General features: G+C 45.6%; 2 protein-coding genes across 4 annotated transcripts; both read right to left on the bottom strand.

The window, feature by feature from the left end:
• Window positions 1–4187: 4187 nt before the first annotated feature.
• Window positions 4188–11526, bottom strand: LOC311341453 (heterogeneous nuclear ribonucleoprotein L-like). Its single transcript, XM_084466286.1, has 14 exons — window positions 11409–11526; window positions 10510–10625; window positions 10172–10409; window positions 9992–10077; window positions 9704–9800; window positions 9342–9414; window positions 7196–7228; window positions 6943–7014; window positions 6162–6412; window positions 5899–6020; window positions 5496–5697; window positions 5271–5328; window positions 4990–5100; window positions 4188–4731 (listed from the first exon to the last, which is right to left on the bottom strand). The coding sequence occupies exons 1-14, from the start codon at window positions 11484–11486 to the stop codon at window positions 4673–4675; spliced, it is 1596 nt and encodes a 531-aa protein (XP_084322412.1). The 5' UTR covers window positions 11487–11526; the 3' UTR covers window positions 4188–4672.
• A 1253-nt stretch (window positions 11527–12779) lies between these two features.
• Window positions 12780–19137, bottom strand: srsf7a (serine and arginine rich splicing factor 7a). 3 transcript variants are annotated; one of them, XR_014633385.1, is made up of 9 exons: window positions 18917–19137; window positions 17820–18058; window positions 17435–17614; window positions 17132–17218; window positions 16953–17000; window positions 16698–16742; window positions 16295–16465; window positions 14741–15291; window positions 12780–13746 (listed from the first exon to the last, which is right to left on the bottom strand). XR_014633385.1 is itself a non-coding variant. In XM_084466920.1 (8 exons), exons 2-8 carry the CDS (start codon window positions 18041–18043, stop codon window positions 13695–13697), a joined length of 807 nt encoding a protein of 268 aa, XP_084323046.1. In that variant the 5' UTR covers window positions 18044–18055; window positions 18917–19137; the 3' UTR covers window positions 12780–13694. The 3 variants fall into 3 exon arrangements, 1 of the variants encoding a protein (XP_084323046.1); XR_014633386.1 differs by having other exon boundaries at window positions 17820–18055; XM_084466920.1 differs by lacking the exon at window positions 14741–15291 and having other exon boundaries at window positions 17820–18055.

The following is a 19137-nucleotide window of genomic DNA, read 5'->3' as shown; positions in this document are numbered from 1 at the left end:
ACTTTTGTTTACTCAATATATTGTGCAAGGGATGCATCTTATTGTCCATAATACTCAACAATTTCTGTACCGTCCTTCTCTCCATCACCACCTCCAGGGACCTTCAGGGACAGCATACAGAGCCAGCCCTCCTAATCAGCTTGTTAAGCTTTTTAGAGTCACAAGCCCTTACACCGCTGCCCCAACTGATGGCTGCAAAGAAAATGGCACTTGCCACAACAGACTGATAAAACATACATAACATTTTGCTACACACATTAAAAGACCTAAGCTTCCTCAAGAAGTAGAGTCTGCTCTGACCCTTCTTGTAGACAGCCTCTGTGTGTCGCTTCCAGTCCAGTTTATTGTTCATGTGCACACCCAAGTATTTGTAGCATTCCTACAAATTTTTAGCACCTGCACTTCATCCCCAAGGATAGAGATGGTGCTTAGCTCAGGCCTGGCCCTCCTGAAGTCCACCACCATTTCCTTGGTTTTAGTTACATTTAAAACAAGGTGGCTTTCCCCACTCCATGCAACAAAGTTATCCACCAGCTGCCTGTATTCTGTCTCATCTCCACCACTGATACACCCCACTGCCGCAGTATCGTCTGAGAACTTGTAGATGACAAGCCTCAGAGTTAGACTGGAAGTCTGAGGTGTATAGTGTGAAGAGGAAAGGGGACAGCACAGTCCCCTGCGGTGTTCCTGTGACACTGACTGCCTGGTCAGAAACAGACCTCCCCAGCCTCACAAACTGGGGTCTGTCAGTCAGGTAATCCATTATCCATGATATTGTGGTGGTGTCTACCTGCATCAGCTCCAGCTTCTCACGTAAAATTACTGGCTGTATGGTATTAAAAGTAGGGCTGGGTATCGCCACTGATTTCCTGAATCAATTAGATTCCGATTCACAAGGTCCGGATTCGATTTAATCTCTGAATCGATTCAATTTGGTTAGGGATATTTCAGTTACAATACCAATTTTGCTTGGATATGAAATAGATTCTCATAGAACTAATGCTGTAAATTGTACAAGGAACCCTCTAACCTGGTGCATTATTAAAAATATTAATGTTTACATTAAGAATTGACCCCAAAGCAGTAACATTAATGTACTTTTTATTAAACATGACTGTCAGGCTGATATACACTTTGCTGTGATTGTCTCACAAAACTTTTGTGCAATCAACTACAGTAAATACAGTGTGTATCAGACAAAAAGAGACAAACAACCATAAATTAATTAATAAGTTAAAGTAAACCAACAATCAGAAATTGAAAAAGGCTCTGAATTACCTTCTGCACATCTTGCACTATTGAAAATAGTGCAAGAAATCTTTTTTTTTTTATGTTGAAAAACAGTCTTGTAAAACCTCTGGACATTGTAAACTGTAAAGTCCATGAAACTAAAACCCCTTCATGACTGCTTTTTCACTTCTTGGAGATTGTAAGATTTTTCTGCAAGAAAAGGAGCTGATCTACATGTTGCGGAGTGAGGCAGCTCCTTTGTGCAGTATATCGCCAGCGGTTGAGAAAACTCTCTCAGAAGGGACACTGGTCCTGGGGATACAAAGATACCGCTTTGCTTGGCGAGCCAAAAGGGGATACACCCCTGCATGCACCCTCCACCAGGTCAGGGATTTCCAGAGAGTCTGAGAATCTGTTAAATTCTTCCTGTGCATTTTCAGTCAGAGTTTTCTGTGGTATCGTGGCTTCTTTTGGCGTGTAGGCAGGCCCAAGGAGAGCCATCAATGCAGAAGAGTCCTTTGACCTCTTTGGTGGAGTAGGGGCATCATCCACTTCAACAGGACCAAGGGAGTTGTCTTCCTGCTGTACAGGAACAGTTTCCTCAGCTCCATCACCATCAGATTCTTGCTGTTGAAAGATGAAAATATTCAGGAATAAACTTAATTGGAAAATCAATTGGGAACTCACTGGGGAATTAAATTGTTTAATTGCTAAAACAAAGAAAAAGACTATTTAGAATGTATATTAATACTTCTATAACTTTATACTTCTATAACATTAGACACCTCCACTTGCTCTAGATCAGCAGCTTCAGTCATCAGTCTAGAGAATGTGTCGGCACTGGCCTCATCAGACAAGAAAGGCAGGGCGAAGATTTAATGCTGACACTATGTAGAGCTTGTCCTTCAGGGCCACATATCTTAAAGAGATTTCACATAATTAAATCACTTTTATATCATTGCATTGGATGTACACATGCATGCAGCATGCATAGTTACACACACATGCATGCATAGACACAGACACCATGTATTTTAATATTTTATAATGTAAAATAACCAAGCACAGGGGGGGGGGGGGTTACAAATTAGCCTTTGCTATCCCATTGCATTGTCTTTTGTATTTTATAAACAAAGCTCAATGTATTTGTTTCTGCCCATTATAACTCTCTCTCTCACAGACACACACACACACACACACACACACACACACACACACACACACACACACACACACACACACACACACACACACACACACACATTAAGTAAGCATACCTTGAATTCAAGTTGTTGTATACAGCAGTCTTGAGGTCCTTAATCACTGTGGAGTCGTGGGGCCTTCATTGGCTCAAGAGCTTTCACCACATCTTCTGCGACCGTTATGTCAGCCTCTGTCTGAGTGCACAGATCGCTTTCGTTCCTGCGCACTTCAGGTGACAGCAGAGCTGCCGAGATCGCTGGTTGCTGCTCCAGGAAGCGTTTCAGCATCTCCAGCGCGCTGTTCCACCAGGTCACCACGTCACTCACCAGCTTATGTACAGGCGGATCCAGTATCCTTTGGTTCTCTTTGAGCTTGTGGCTTGCAGTAGTACTACGGTGCGCGCAACAGCTGGAACTTTCAGAGCTGCTTGTGAGGCTAAATTGACTGTATGCGCGAAACAGCCGATGTGCAACAGCGCCATCATTTCCACCGCACGGACCATATTCGCAGCATTGTCAGTTACGATGGCTGGGTCTTTGTTTGTTAACTCCCTCTCCCACTCTTTTATCGCCGCGGACAACAGTTCAGCGAGATTACTCGTCGTGTGGCTAGTTTCAATTGCCCTAGTCTGTAAAACATGAGACATGACGTCTCCAGTCATCGTCGATATAGTGAGAAGTAATTGTCAGGTAGGAATCGGTTGCTCTGGATGTGAAGCTGTCACAAGTTAGGGCGACTCTCCCGATTTATGTGAAGTTGCGACGGTATGTTTAACATCTGCATACAGGTTTGGGATTGCCACTTCACTCAGATGTTTGCATGTCGGTAAAACGTAGCGTGGTTCTAGTATATTAATGAAGCTTCGGAAACCATCATTTTCAACAACGCTGTACGGGCCGGGCCTATATCCTTGCATATGAAAGTTGCGACAGCCTCAGTTATTTTCTGGGCACGTGGAGAATTGGATGCTAACTTAAACCCAAATGCCTGCTCCAGTTGGGTTTGTTTTTTCGGATCGGGCGTTTTTGCAGATTGCGTATCTGGGTGATGTCTCGTTAAATGGTTTCGTAGATTTGTGGTATTTCCACAATATTTCACCTTATTTTGCACAGCCTACATATGGCTTTGCTTTTGTCCAGCTCTTCTGTCTTCATAGTTTTCGAATCCGAAATGCAACCGCACATCTGCCTTTAGGCTTGGCGGTGGCTTCAGTAGAGCAGCTCCCGCCATGTGATATCTGATGAGAACCTGTATCTCTCAAAGAATATTCTCAGGCAATGCCAAGGGATCGGATCTGTCCCAAAAGACCCTCTGTCTCCGGAGAGACCCCTGTAGGCCTACGATACGGGCTCCGAGGTATACGGGGAAACCCACAAATGGTGATGTCATTATCAACGGAGGGCCGAGGAAGCTGCGCTTATCTTAGCTGAAAACCTGCTCCCGACCAGGTTTGGTTGACAGCATAAGTCACCATGGTGATACCGCGACGCTAAAAGAGATAGACTTTCGTGTCCCAGCTAAACAGGCTTTGAGCGCAACATACCTCGCTAACTCACTAATCGAGGTTCGTAGTACAGGGCACTGGTCGGTGCGCCTCATATCTAATAAAGTATTTTTAGATGTAGTTAATGTAGGCAGCTCGAATGCCCAAGTGTTGAGCAATTTCATTGGAGCTGGGGTGGGCCACTTAAGAAACCAGCCAGTGAGCAAAAATTACATTGTATTGTTTGAAGTGAAGACTATCGAAGCAAGCATTCCTTAATGTTCGTTTTATTTTTCTTACAACAAAAAACAGACTGCCCTGCATATTAACAGATCCTTGAAGGGGCAGAATAGGCAGCAATAAAAATAAAAAAAATAGAATAAAACAAAAATCTTATACAAAACCATGTTTTTCCTAACCACCCGAGCATAAAAACAACTTTTATGAAATATACCATCTCACATATCATAGCTGTTGTATAAGAATATCCAAGTAAAAAGGACAACAGAACATTGCATCACAAGTACTACAGACAAGCGAGGAATGCCACCAGAGAAAATACACAAACCACCTTTCAAACATCTGGATGTGACCAACAACAGGCTGAATCACAGAATGGCCAAATAAGTGTCAAGGTAAAAATCAAAAAATATATAATGATTCAGGCTGGTCTAAGCCGCTAGCATTTGAGGTGCCTCAGGTAAGGATTGGTGGGGAATGGTGGACTTGGTGATCTCTGCAGCAGCCGGGAAACACTCAGTTGGCGTGTTGTACGGTGGAGAAGCACAGCTTCAGGGTGTACGGGTATGGGCCAGCTGGGGAGGGAGGAGCACCAGAGCATTAGACAAACTGGAGGACAACACGCTCTTCAGCAGCACAACACAGGTGGTGTGTACACCATATGACAGGAGCTAACATAGGTTGAATAACGGCGTTTCTACTTCTGCATGTCTTGCGTTGTCATTAATGTCGTATGAACAATGGTATGTAAAAGAGTTTCTGTAGTACCATTCACGCTGGGAGGCTGTGGTACGCATTTATATTTTAGTGAACTCGTTCAATAAGGTACATACTTGTGTTCTTCATCTGGTGGTGGTTCATCATGGCCAGAGCCTCCATGGCGTCGTTGATTGACTCCCACTCCAGTAGTCCAGACGCACTGCGCTCACTGGGTGCAGCACCACCTGGTGGGCATTCAGTCACTTAACACAAGGGACACCTCACGAACGTCATTACCTTCAGGCTCAAGTATTGTGCAAGTGGTGCTTAAGTCTCCAAAACAATTCATGTTGCCGTCTCTTAAACATTATAGAAGCTTCCCATGTTGAATGAATAAATACATAGAGTAGCTTACTCTTTCCAGTGAACAGCTTGATGTTGATTGGACACTTCACTCCAATTTCTTCACAAATCTGTAAAAGAAAAGTTAATATTAAGATTATAAAACTATGGACAATAAACTAGCACCCATTGATATGCCCGAGATTTCTCACTCTGCATTAGATGTCAAATTTCAAATGAAACTATGAGTCAGGAATCTGAGCTTCCGAGCCCAGAGGTGTGAGCGTTGGGTACGGACCTGACCAAAGATCTCCGTCGACGACTCCGGCTGGGCGTTGAAGAAGTGCAGCACGTTGCTGGGGTGCTGGATGCGGTTCTTGGCCGCCTGCTCCGGGGATGTGAAGCGGTTATTCCTGGAGCCGTGGAAGTCCTTGAAGCTGCTGCTCCCGTCCTCCAGCTCATAGCACTGGCCTGGCATGATGGCCTGCTGCTTGGACACACTACAGACACGGGGAGAAAAACACTATTAGAACAAAGGGAGAGGGTCTGCAGCGGCCACATTGAAACTCACGAGTTTCAACTCAAGAATATTTTCTGACCTACCAAGCTTTGACCTTTTACTATAAGTAAATTAACGGACTATGGCCTTATTCCCATTGGTCTTCAGGTAAGCAGTGGGTTGAACCTACAAAGACACTCACCAGACATTGAGTTTCTGGCCGAACAAGAAGTTGTTGTTGAGGTGAGTGATGGCACGGTCGACAGCGTAGCAGTCTCCCATCTCCACCATGGCTGCCCCGGGCTTGCTCTTCATGAACTTCACCTGGCGGGGGCACAGAACACTGGGTGAGATACCAGTCACATATTGCTAAAGGGCGGACTTGAGCCAACAATTGAGTACCTATAGTAGATTCTGGTTTATCCATGTGTTGTAAGTCGCAAAGAACTTCTGCTGGCCACTTACTCGCTCCACATTGCCATAGAGACAGAAGACGTTGAAGACTTTGTCTGCGTTCATCTTGACAGGCTCAAGGCCGTACACCATGACGACAGGAGAGTCAGCGTGGGCGCCATACTCGCCAGGAGGGGGTGGAGGGGGGCCGTAGCCGGGCGCGAAGCTCCTCCCACCACGGCCCCTCATCGGGGGACCCATGCGACGGCCCTCGTAGGGCGGGGAGCCGTAGCTGTCGTCGTAGCCGCCGTGATAAGCACCAGCTGGAGGGGAGGATAAGACATTTAGTGTTAGGGCCATAGTTCGTTAGTGTAGCGGTAAAAGGACACCGGAGTAGGGCTTGTGGACCTCCGTTGAAACCTCATTTGACATAATTTGACATCATTTAACTCTTCAACATTGTAAATGAGGGAAACCTCAATGCCCTACAGAGTATAAATAAAGGTTTGAAATTGAATTAAATGAAAAACATTCAATAAAAAAAAAAGCTTAAATATTTAACCAGCATATTATGTATGTTTATTTAATATCAGCAACTCTTAAGTACCACAGTGTGGGAGGATAAGGCCCAAGTACATTATAGAATTGGCTGCTGGGTGTCTAGTATTTTACACATCTACAATTAAACAAACACATCAAAAAGTTCTATATTCCAGGGCTAGAAACCCGACTTCCTAGGGCGGAAATTTCAAGTGTCTAAAGCCACCAGTCAGAAGTGTTAACACTTATGCATAAATGAGGGTGGCTGGATGCTGTGTGCTGTGTAGGGTTGTCTCAGAGGAGAGGGACTTACAGTACTCTGGAGGGTGGTCGCCCAGCAGAGCAGGCTGCCTCTGCCGTTTGTTGGGGTTGGCATTCACATCCTCTGAGAATGACAAGGAAAACGGAAGAAAGAGGGTCAGTATGAAGCAATGGGGGAGAAGGAATACCCTTCTCTAGAAACAATGCTTCAATCAAACCAGGTTTTAGATTACACATTAAAAAAAACTGATGGATTGGATAATAAAAAAAAATGGATTGTATATAAATGTAGCACGTGTACACACCTGAATTGCTTCCATTTCCATCCGCGTCACCATCTGTACAAGTACACAATAATTATAGACAATGAGGAGGCAGGTTCAAAGGTACAGCTACATTTTACAGCTAGCCCCTCAACAAACACAGAACATGCATGCATTTAGGAGCGCACGTAATATGCTGCCTCAAAGTGGAGACCTATCCTAAAACAGGCATGGATGAGAGGGAATAAAAACGGGTAGAAATCTATTCGTAATCGATTTGTAGCAAATCGATTACACAGGTTTTAAAATGCAATAGTCATTGGCACCGGAACAGTGCAGGGGTAGCCAGTAAGTTCACCCATGTCGAGGGATCGGACATGACTTAAACGATGCATGATCGAATAACAGCTGGAGTTCACACAACCAACGATCCCCTCCCGCACAAATACACCCAGAGACGCAGTAACGGGGTTGGGCGTTTCAGTGGGAACACAATGTCAGCGTCAGTCTGGTGTGGCAGTGTTGGATGCTGGGCAGAGGTGGTGTTGTCGTGTTCCTCGGTGGAAAAGACAGGGGGGGGGTCTGGATTTACTTACTGCATTGTTACACACTGCGGTAAGGGAGAGAAGGACATTAGCTGCAGCAGTTCCACCACTCTCCACCCATTTCATTTCATCCAACACTGTCTTTAGGCCCACTCCTGCGGGAGCACCCTCCGGCCTCCCGGGTGCACCCAGGGTGGCCCTGCGGCGACCAGAGCTCCCGCTCTCCTTTTAGTTTGACTTTGTCTCCTTTAGAGCACATTTCAGACGTGAAGCTGGCTCCTCTTAGGCGAAAATTGCCAAACCTGCATTACATGGAAGGTGTTACACACGTTCTGGAGAGTTTAGATAGATTAAAAAAAAAATAGCCAGACAAAAATGCATGTAGTAAGACACCCAGGTAACTTGATTCTGTGCTTGGTGTTGTCAGCAGTGTCCTGTCTTCATAGGTCTCATGTTTCCTCCTGTGTTGCTGGCTAAGCATGATGAGGAGGATTCAGTAGTGGTGTTGAGGCCTGTTGCTGTGCAAGGCATCTATTTGGATCAGTTGGTACATCAGCAGGAGAATGTGTCGCTTGAATGTCACTCGAGTCATCAACGGACGAGCCCAGTACAAAGCGAAGAGAACAGAGAGCCCGAACCCAAGTGGTATCAGTACCGTTGTAGTTACACGTGTCTGCCACTAGGTTTATCAGTCTGCTTGTTGGGTGGACAGATGGTCTGTTGTGGATGTTGTCTTTGTGCGGCCTTCTTCTGTGAGATGGCCATCAGGTCAGTATTCATTTCTCCGTTATCAAAGTGGGACTGTAGGCACCGCTACACCCCAGGTCTGTTTCAGTGTGTTGAGCACATGACACCAATGGGGTAAGAAGAGAAGGAAAGGAGAGATAGAGATGGAAAGAGAGAGCAGAGGTAGGGGGTGGGCGAGGGAGGAGACCAAGCATAGCTTCCAGCCCCAAAAGTACGGATCACCAAGCTTCCCGGCTTCGGGTGTGGTGGCTCTGTGTGGTGAATGAAAGTCTTCACGGCTCTGGTGTTGAGATGCGGGAGGAGATGAGGCGTGTTGCGGGAGCAGCAGTCAGATCAGTCCTACTGCGGTGGTGTTTGGATGGAAGGTGCGCTGTGCTCTGTCCATCTGTGTTTGAGAGGGGCCTTCTGTTCTGCTTTGGAGTGGATGTGTCTTCACTGGAGAAGTGGATGTTTGAGAGGGTGGTGGTTCTGGTGGTGTTGTCAGCAACAATGTGTACCTCTCAATCCCATTAGGTTTTTTTATTGTATCGTTGAATCATTTGAAGTCAAAATGTGAGAATGCTGCAGTTGTGAACAGGCATGGCTTTGATGGGCATCTTTGCGTGCCCTAGCCTTATGCAGTCCGAAGTGTATCGTCACCATGAATATGTTGCAACTCTGCACTAGTGTAACTTTCCTTGGTGCAAGTAACGCAATCTTCAGTGAAACTGGAATGGAACAGGAATGGGGGCTTTATATTGCATGTCTTGTTGTATATATCTAGTCGTGTTGCCATTTCACCAGTAGCCTGGGTACTCAACATTCCCACTATTGCAGAAGCATCGAGCTGACTGTAAGGTACACGCTCTGCAGGAGCCTATGGTGTATGTCCGGGGAGCTCCTGCTTAAACGCTTACCAGGCCCTCCCAGGTTGGGGTTGGTGTAGTCCCAGGTGTCCTGGTCATTCTTGAACACGTTCAGACGAGTAGGCTGAGAAGACAAAGATGATATTAAAAACCATACCTTTATATTAAAAGCCCTTGCTGGTCCACATCGCATGTTTTTTTTAAGAGTTTTAACTCCAGTAGCATACATTTGAAGTTTTTTATAATTACCCCAAAGTAAAATATTTAGTTATGTTCTAAAGTGTACACCATTAATATAAAGTAAAGTTGCCGTAAGTCTAATCAAGTTGTTTGCACCAGCTTGGGCATGCATATTAAAAACAAGTTACCCAGTCTTGGCTGAGAGATAGATGTTGAAGGTTTAAATCAAGTACCTTGGCGTACTCGATCTTAAGAGTACAACAGCCGGAGTATATGTCCGCTCCGTTGAGCGAGGCCTTTGCCCTCTGTGCACTCTGAACCGAGTCGAATGTGATGTTGGAGTTAAGGAAACATGGGAGAAAACATGGTAGCATAATAGTGTCTTTCAGCATTAGCTAAGGCACACTAGCACGCATTAGCTAGTAGAGGTGTGACCTCAAAAGCAAGTGAAAACAGTGAAGCAAGGGAACATTATTATATATAGTCTGCTTGAGAATCAAGCGCTCATCTAAAAAGGATATTCGACCATGGCTTGGACACCATTCTTCCTGAAGATGACAATTCTCTGGACAGGCCCACAGTTATTGCAGATGGTGTACAGGACATCCTGTGGAAAAATGAACAAACATGCAATCATCAACCAGAATTACAACCAATGAAACGCACACTTTAAATCCGACCAAATGGCGCCCAGTGGTTACCGAGGTGATGGGGTAGATGGGGTTCATGATGGTGAGGAGCAGGACATTGTTGACAGTCCGGGAGTCGTCCGAGTCTCCAGGCCTTGATATTTTCTGGCTGGTGGAGTAGTTGATGAAGGCCGGGTGGCCTGCAATGTACACCTGGTTGTCCGCGGCATAGGTCACAGCAGTGGAAGACCCGTTCATGTCCTCATACTCCACCAGGGCCTGGCGCTTCTTGGGCATCACAACCACATAGCTACAACACAAAAGACAAAAAAAACGATGAGGTTCTGGAGACGCAACCTTATAAACCCCTGGTTCAACTACCCTGTCAAATGTTCTCCAAGCAAACTTACCTAATTGCTCCAAACTCCTGGAGGGCCTCCACCAAGTCCGCCTCGGTGACCCCATCCACCAGTCCACGGATATGCACTACCACAGACGGAAGGGTCTTGTGCGGGTCCTCATAACCCTGTAACAAATTAAAAAGCTATTTGAAGTGCGTTCACTTGAATGCGACCCACTCTGTAGTAGTCCCATTTCGATGTCCTATGGGGAAAGCAGTGCGGCCATTTCCGGCCAATTCGCCCAACATTACCACAGGAAGGGGACAAGTTTAAATAATTGTAATTACGAGGATCGATTGACGTAACTACAATATGTGCAGGGCGTGAGGAAAAACGCGATTTGGCCACATTAAGCGACACCTGGTGCGGATGGGACTGATGGGGACAAAGGGTTAACCATAGGGGGAGGGGTCTTGAGTAGCGTTACGTCCGTTACGGATTTAATGCGAAATAACTCATGAGTGGTCCGTAGTTCTTCAAATTCAAACATAATGCACGTGTGAACGTGTTAGAACGTAATGATAAAAAAAAGCAATGTTCAAATGTTGCCACATACGATATGGGAAGCTGTATGTGCTAGCTAGCGTTAGCATGAGTCGAACAAAGCCTATCCGGCGTGGCGCGGCCCAGTTAGCAGGGCTCCCCTTTTCACGTTTAACTCGTGTAAATGGATGTACAATGGCCCTAAGCATATTCCGTTTGTAAAAGGATACAGGATTATTATCAGCGACTCTTAAATAACGAGATTGTTACGTTTCATAGGACACATTTTGATGTTTGAAGCGACTGCTTCGCGGTACTGCTACAGGCGTTGGATTGAATGGATCTTCGTATCGAGAACGTCGTGCTTTAGCCAACTGTGGGCACCGTCGAGCGCTGGCTTAATACTTATTACCGAGGGAACTTACCGTTGCCATTCCGTCGGTTTTCTGTCGTTTCGTTGCCCTGCCGTCTTCGCTGTAATAACGGCTGGTTGCAGTAGCCATGTTGTCCCGGTTAAAAAGGTTGGTTGGAGTGACGACGGAGAGAAAATGGACGGAAAAGTCAAGAAAAACGACCCTCCTGTGACCACTCCCATTATTGCTATTTGCGCGCACTGATTGGTTTAAAACACCACGTTCATTTTTATGTGACACAAGGAGGAACCAATAGTATTACGGGTCACTTACCGAATCGCAGTTATCAGGGTAGTATTGAAATAATCAATACAACCTACCATGCTTTTTCAAATATCAAATGCGAATTTTCCACGTATTTATAAAAAAAATATATGGTATTATAGTAGCAGTACAAATATAGATTTCCAGATTATTTTTTGCTATGGATTATTTTACAGGGACAAATAGACACATTACAATTTGTCTGACGCATTGCATCGTCGGGCTTTTATATCGCTGTAACCGCACCGCAGACCGCCTCGATGTTGGAGGAAGAAAGGTTATTGGAATGCATAGTTACTATGTTTGAAGTAATGTTTTTTTGGTCATTAATTGGGAAAATTTGTCATCATGGGGACGCCTTGTGTTTTGAAATTGATTTCCATGCAAGACGTGCATGGGACAAAGTTTTGATTAGCCTAGGTCACTAGGCCTATATCTATTTAGAGATTATGGGTTTACAGGGTTAACGCTCATGGGCCCTCTCAATATTACGGCGATTTTGCTTACCCTAACCATGCAAAAATGTGTTTCCTGATTATTCCATTCATATTGATTAAGACCGGATGTGGACATTGAAGTACTCCAACTGAATGTAATTATATATATATATATATATATATATATATATATATATACACACACACATACATATATAAATTCAGACTAATTTAAATGCACCACATGCCTTCTATGGGTGCTGTAGAGTCAAGAAGCACTGGTTAACTCAAACATAGACCGTCAGACCGTCTTATTTCCCTGGTTGAACAAATGGAAACAGACAAAATTTGTACATCACACGAAGTAGCGGTAACGTGTAGACCTACACAAAGCAGCAAGCTATTTCTCCTCAAATGTGTCCATTGATTGGCACCAAATTACGGTTAATAGTTAACTTCAACGTAGCGCTTAAAGAAGCACTATGCTTATATTCAGTAGAGCTTCACTATCTCTTATGTAATATTACTTAACCTTTAATAGCAATTATTTTATGTGGGGTAATTGAAAGTTATTTGAAATAATTGTTGCTGGAGAGGACAAGAAATCAACTTGCAGATGCTTATTTGTCAATTGTATGACGAAAGCCGATACAAATTAACAAATGAAATACCAGACGAAAGACATGTCCAAGAAATTTATTCAAAAATAACTGCCACTTGTGAGCAAGGGAGAGCCAACCAATATTAAGAAACAGCCCTTACAAAAACAAAAAGCCAGCACTCTATAGCTTTAAAAACCTATACAAAAAAAAAAAAATCACAGGAACAAATGAACACCACATACAGAAATACCGATCAGTGGGCTGAGGACATGTAAAACAGGCAGTGCAGTAAAAGGACAGACTTCATGCTAAGTATCGGTCTCCTCCATGAGCCAGCGACACGATAACCATGATGACATGTAACCATGGTCCCAAGACATGCAGGCCAGTCCCGACGGGACAGAGGTGGAGCTGGAACTGAACAGCCTATGGGGGCTCAGGTCATCCCATAAAACATAAGATAAAGCCCTAATAAACAACCGCAATGGAGGTTTGAAACACATTATCAAGCAATTAAGGTTGGGTCTTGTTGAAGCATGTTTCAGTGTGAAAGAAAGTTTCATTCCATAAATTAAACCAAAAATCCTTCAGGATTCGTTGAGAACTAGGAATTTGATTATAATGTACAGTTTCTCTGAAATTCAAGCAAGTTATTGCAAGGTCCTTGGAAGTTAAAAAAAAAAGCAAGGAACACGGGCACATAACTTAAAAACCAGGTCCATACAATGTGCCATTTTCAACTGCCCAAATAACTGTTAAAAGCAAACCGCACACTATAGTTTCTGAAAGACTAGTTAAATTTTTTTTTTGGGGGGGTGTTTTTATGTTTTGTTTTGTGTGGTTAGGGTTAGTGTGTTATTAGCATCTCATATTACCGGGTGTGTTTGGGTGTGTGTGTGTGTGTGTGTTAATAGCGTGTGTATCAGAGTGTGGTTAGGTGTGTGTTATTAGCATGTGTATCAGGGTATGCTTTATTAGGGTGTGGTTGGGTATGTTCAATCGCCTCCGGGGGTGGGGCTCCTCTTTGCGCTTGGTGTGCGGGAACGACTGTAACAGAGAGAGACGAGGGTTAATGGCTGCTGCATGGGGACAATGACAACACAACCTTGGGATGCCCGCCCGCTTCCGGTGCCATTTCCCTGGCTTGATTCAGAACCATTCGATTACTGTATACAATAATAGTCAAGAAGATTGTTATGTTGCAATCAGTCCTGGTACAGAGACTCCGATTCAATGCATTTAGGGATAATCGGTGCCAGGGAAATGGCATTGTTTGGGGGAGAATCCCTTAAGATGTATGAAGGAGTTTCAGCAGGCCGGTCCTTGTCTTTCAAATGGAAATCCAATTGTTAGGACCGACACTTCTGAACAAACCCAATTATACAACTTCCCCACAAACTGTCTCTCTGCATCAAAGAACAATACATGTTATCTGGTAGGCTGGGATCAACACATTGTAATGGTAACAAATATAAGACTCAATCACCACCAATTGGGACTTAACAGGCTCTTTCTACCAGGGCTAGGGTTTCTGCACTGGAGAAGTGAAACAGACTTATAGAAAGTCACCGTCACACTACGGGGCTCAAGATACTTATATACATTTTGACTGAGTCTTATGTTTAATCTATTTGGGGAATCAATAAAATCATTCACAGAGCGCATTCAATTCCATTCATTCCTGAGTCTACTCCTTAAGTTGGTTTGAGTTAAATGGATGGCCACATGGTCTTGAGCCCCACCTTGTAATTTTCAATATTGTTATTCTGTTGGCAAACCAGTTACAGTTTCCGTCAGCTTCAGGCTAAAGCACCCGTTTATGTTCCCCATTTCGTTCAAGGCCTCTGAAATTGAGCACATTATCCTTTCACCCCTCAATCACTCACTCAGTCAGTCACTCACTCATCAGCATGCGCAGCACCTTTGCCCTAGTGGCTAACAGTAAGCCCCGCCACCTCAGGTGAGTACTTTACATCGAAACCAGCTGTTTTCTAGCCTTATCAGTGGGGGGAGGGGGGGGACGGGACATCTGGATGTTTACCTTTGAGCCAGAAACAACAAGTACATTGAAGCGGAGGACGAAAGCACTGAAGGACGGATGACTACTACTCGAAGAGACTGCGCTGGGAGGCTCTTGAAGACGGCTGATGTCTCCTCAGCGCGCTCCCTCCCCCTCTCATTCTCTCACTCTCAGAAGCTAAGACAGAGGCCGGAGAGCTCCGGTAGGTAGGAAGGTGAAGGGGGGAGGAGGGGGGAGGAAGGGAAAGGGGAGGGGGGTAGGGGGGGTAAGGGATTCAAGAAGGGTGTGGTCGAGACTCTGACTGTGTGGGTCCGCCCGCTGGCAGGCCTGAAGGCTGGCTCTAGTAGAACAACTGTGTGTGTGCTCGGGCGGTTCTGGTCTGAGCGCGTGCGTCGGTCGCCCATTCACTGTGGGGGAGTGCTCGGTCGGTCGGTCGACCTCTCTCTCTCGCTCTCTCTCACTCTAACGCCAGCTGCAGGCGGAGGCTGATCTCAGCTCAGGGCTTAAGTCACCCTCCCGCAGGACGTGACCGCCGGCAGCGGGCAGACCCTGGGGTCCGCTGCCACCACACGCTTTAAAGAAAATATGAAAAATAAACAAAACTGTTCTGCAAAGATTGAAGTCACCACTGGTGCTATGCTGCCTGAACCCCAACTACACCCAACTCCCAGTCTACAAGTAACCCTTTACTGTACACAAGAACCCGCCCAAATTTAGAACAACAAATTTGAACCAAAAGCTTTTTACTAGCTGTTTACTAATCTTTCAGTTCATGACTGCAGTCAGATTAAAGAGTAACTAAACACTACGATCCAAAAGCAGAAGGCCAGGGATAATACCCTTAATAAAACCAATCTGAAACTGCAATAAGAAGGACCAAGGCTTCCGGAGATGGTGTGGTTCCTGCTGTTGGATTTTAGTGTTAGTCATACTGTGGTTTTCCCTTTCAATTCAGACTGCATCTAATGAACCTCAAATGCTTAGCTAACAGGGCCTTGCTGTATCTATACGGAGATTAAATCCCATTGGCTATCCTAAGATTAAAGGTGTTCCTTCCTTCAATGTGCCCTCTCCTCAGTTCCTCAGCACAAAGCCTGGCGGAGGTCAATAGGACTAGAACCTCCCGCTCAACTGCTCGGTGATGGTTGTGAAGAGAGAACAGGGTACATGAAGGAAGGCTGCTGTTCTAAACCTTCAACTTCACTTTCTATCCACCCTCCCTGCCTCCACCTCTCCATCCTGCTACTAAGGAACAGTAGCAGAGCCGTCCGAATCCCGTCGACGAAGTAGGGGAGCTGTGGCTGTGCCTTGGCTGGTCTGAGGCTGCTCCCTGGCGGAGGCAGACTAATGGAGAGGCTCATCTACTGCTTAATACAGAGGACAAGCCAAACCACCCTGGCTAATGGGCAAATCTGACCCTTGTCTGAACTCATAAGGCTAGCTGATCACTAGACTGCTTATGGGGTAGTACACAGGGCAAATTCAATTACTTTTCTAAACGAAGACATCTGGTTGAACTAGACAAGTTAAAAAAGCTTTTCTACAGTCAGTGAGGAAGCAGAGATGGGGCCGTACCTTGTCCTCTTGTGGCTAGGTGAACGGGAGCGAGAGCGAGACCGCGAGGCGGACCGGCGCCTGGGGCCAGATGCAGAGCGGCGCCTGGGGCCAGACGCAGAGCGGCGCCTGGGGCCAGACGCAGAGCGACGGCGGGGAGCCGAGGCGGACCTGGACCGTGACCTAGAGCGACTGGTGAAGCACAGGAAACGGGTCATGGACTGTGAAAATATCACGACCCACTTAAATTCTACGGGAGACGTGTGTCTGATGTTAAAAGACGAGGGGGATTGGGGCTAAATGTTGAAATGCTTGAAAAATAATGAAGAATTGTTGTGTAGGGTCAGGCTTCTATGGGCGATTTATTCACACATATTTTACTCCATCTTAGGAAAACCATTTCACCAAAAAAATTTAAACTCACCTTCTCGCAGGAGTCCTGGACTTAGAGCGGGCTGGAGAGCCAGACCTGTTGGAATGGAAACACTTTAAATGAACAAGGCCAAAGCACTCAACAAGCCAGACGGCTTCAAGGAATGGGGACTAGCAGCAGGTTTAATGTGTGGGTGTTGAAATACGATAACAGAGAGCGGCCCTCTGGCAGTGAGGTCATATTACATGGTGGGGAAAGAACAAAGGCCAAAACACCCTGGTAACAGCGGTCTACACCGAGGCATACCTGCTTCTGCGCTTAGAGTAGGATGGAGAACGGCGGCGCCCACTGCCCCTAAAACACAAAGGGGCAAAGGGTTAGGAAATTAGAAATCAACCTGGATTGTGCCCCATTCTCACAATCAATAAACTGCAATGGGCAGGCATTGACACCAAATTCTTGAGGCATGCAGGGCATCCATGTACCGTTCGTTGCTACGGCTACGAGAGCGGGAATTGTAGCGACGGCCGCGGGACCTGGACCGGGAGCGAGATCTGGAGTGAGAGCGTGACCTGGAGAAAAAAAGAAAACAACCGATATGGTTTAACCGACTCAGCATATTGGAAAGCATTCATCTGCATCTTCAGATAAAGTGGTTAGGTTCAACCCCATGATGCCTTTGGACATCTTCAGTTAACATGTTTAGGGTCAACCTCATAAAGGAGCCTTTTCAGAGAAGGTAGCTGTGTTTTTTGTGTGGTGGAGGTGTGTGAGGAGCCCTGGGGTACCTGCTGCGTCGGCCACCTCCCCTCTTGTTGAAGCGGTAGCAATCATAGGCATAGTGCCCGCGGTCACCACACTGGTAGCAACGGTCTTGGGGGTCAAAATGGCGGCGACTTGGGCGCCCGCGACCCTTCCTGGACATGCCGGTTGACAGCTCAACACGAATTCTGGACCCACACAAGACCCTGATGGAAAAGACGGTTTAATTTCAAAGCCAAAGCCAAAGCCCGGCCGGCAATAGAGTGTTGGTGGAAATTGCTGTGAAAAGTCAGACACCGAAATGGCCCACATTTAAATATATATTTGAGAAAAAAGCTAAATAAACGTGCGTGTTCAAAACAGAAACCAATGCACGTGAATACGGCGAGACTGAAGAATTAGAATACTCACTTTCCATCCATTCCCTTCACAGCATCCTCTGCATCTCTGGGGTCCTCATACTCAACAAAGGCAAACCCAGGTGGGTTCCGGGCCACCCACACAGTACGGAGGGGGCCATAGTAGCTAAAAGCCCGTTCCAGCTCCCCTTTCGCTGCGCCATTGCCCAGGTCACCGACGTACACTTTACAGTCGGTGGCCCGCGACGAACTACGGGATGATGAGTAGTGGGACATCTCTCACCTCGTCTGCTGGGAGAAGAAAGGAGTCGCGAAGGAAGGAAACCGGAAGCCGCGCGTGTACATGAGAATAATGCATGATAAAACACCAATGCCGTACAAACAAAATAAAAGTACAGTAGTGGGTCTTATTATGCAACAAGGAATTGATTGAAACGTCATCATAGCCACAACAGTAGATTAATGATCGAGGAGCTTCATCACTCCAGTGTTGCCGATATCTGTAGATCAATCAAATCACATCGTGATGACCTTTGCTCAAGCGCCACTCGAGCCACGCTCGGCCGCCTGTAAGCGCGCCATGTGTCACTCACAGGCCGCTCATCAGCTGCTTCCTCATTGGGTCTATTTTACAACAACCTTATAGTTTAAATGCAACAGCAACATACACAGATATCGGTCTTGGTATTCAGCCACTTATGCTCCATGTGTATAAGATGCAGTTTGCCAAGAATGCAAATCGTTCAACCCATCTTACGGCACAGTTGAAACTAAATATTATAAGTTCATATTTCAATGAGCCAACCCTTAAACCAATACTTATGAGTAACGTTAGTTATTGCTCGCTCAACATGATAAACTTAACCGTCTGTCCACAGTCTATCAGATTGTCAGAGCGTTTTATTTAGATATACACCTGAGTGTGGACCCGTCTATGTTCTGGACAAAAATAAACTGTTGTACGATGAGTAAATGAAAATGTTATTAAACATCAATATCGAAGAAGAAGTATGCATTGGAGGCCACCGATTCTCAGCAAACCGAAATTACAAAAACATTTTAAACACTATTTTATTACGATATCTTGGAATTAGTCGGTGCCCGCATCGGTCCATAAACAATGGCGAGCCCATGCGTTAGCCGTCTTACCTTGTTCCGTCGGTTTCCACGTTACTGCGCCCGGCGAAGAAGCTTCTACTGCACGCAAGCAGCAGCTAACCCCTCAACTTAACCGAAAATATACCGATCCAAATGTGTTATTTGGCCAGTAACCAACGTATCAAGCGTTAATGTATCTAAGAACCTCTTTCCCCTTGGCTAACTGGCTAAGTTCTAGCTCTAGCTCTGCGGGCTGTCCAATCAGCGAGCCC

The sequence above is a fragment of the Micromesistius poutassou genome (genome assembly GCF_964030765.1).
Source record: "Micromesistius poutassou genome assembly, chromosome: 4".
NCBI lineage: Eukaryota > Metazoa > Chordata > Actinopteri > Gadiformes > Gadidae > Micromesistius > Micromesistius poutassou.
Note: the sequence above shows the minus strand (reverse complement) of the source record. Positions and strands in the feature narration are given on the sequence as shown.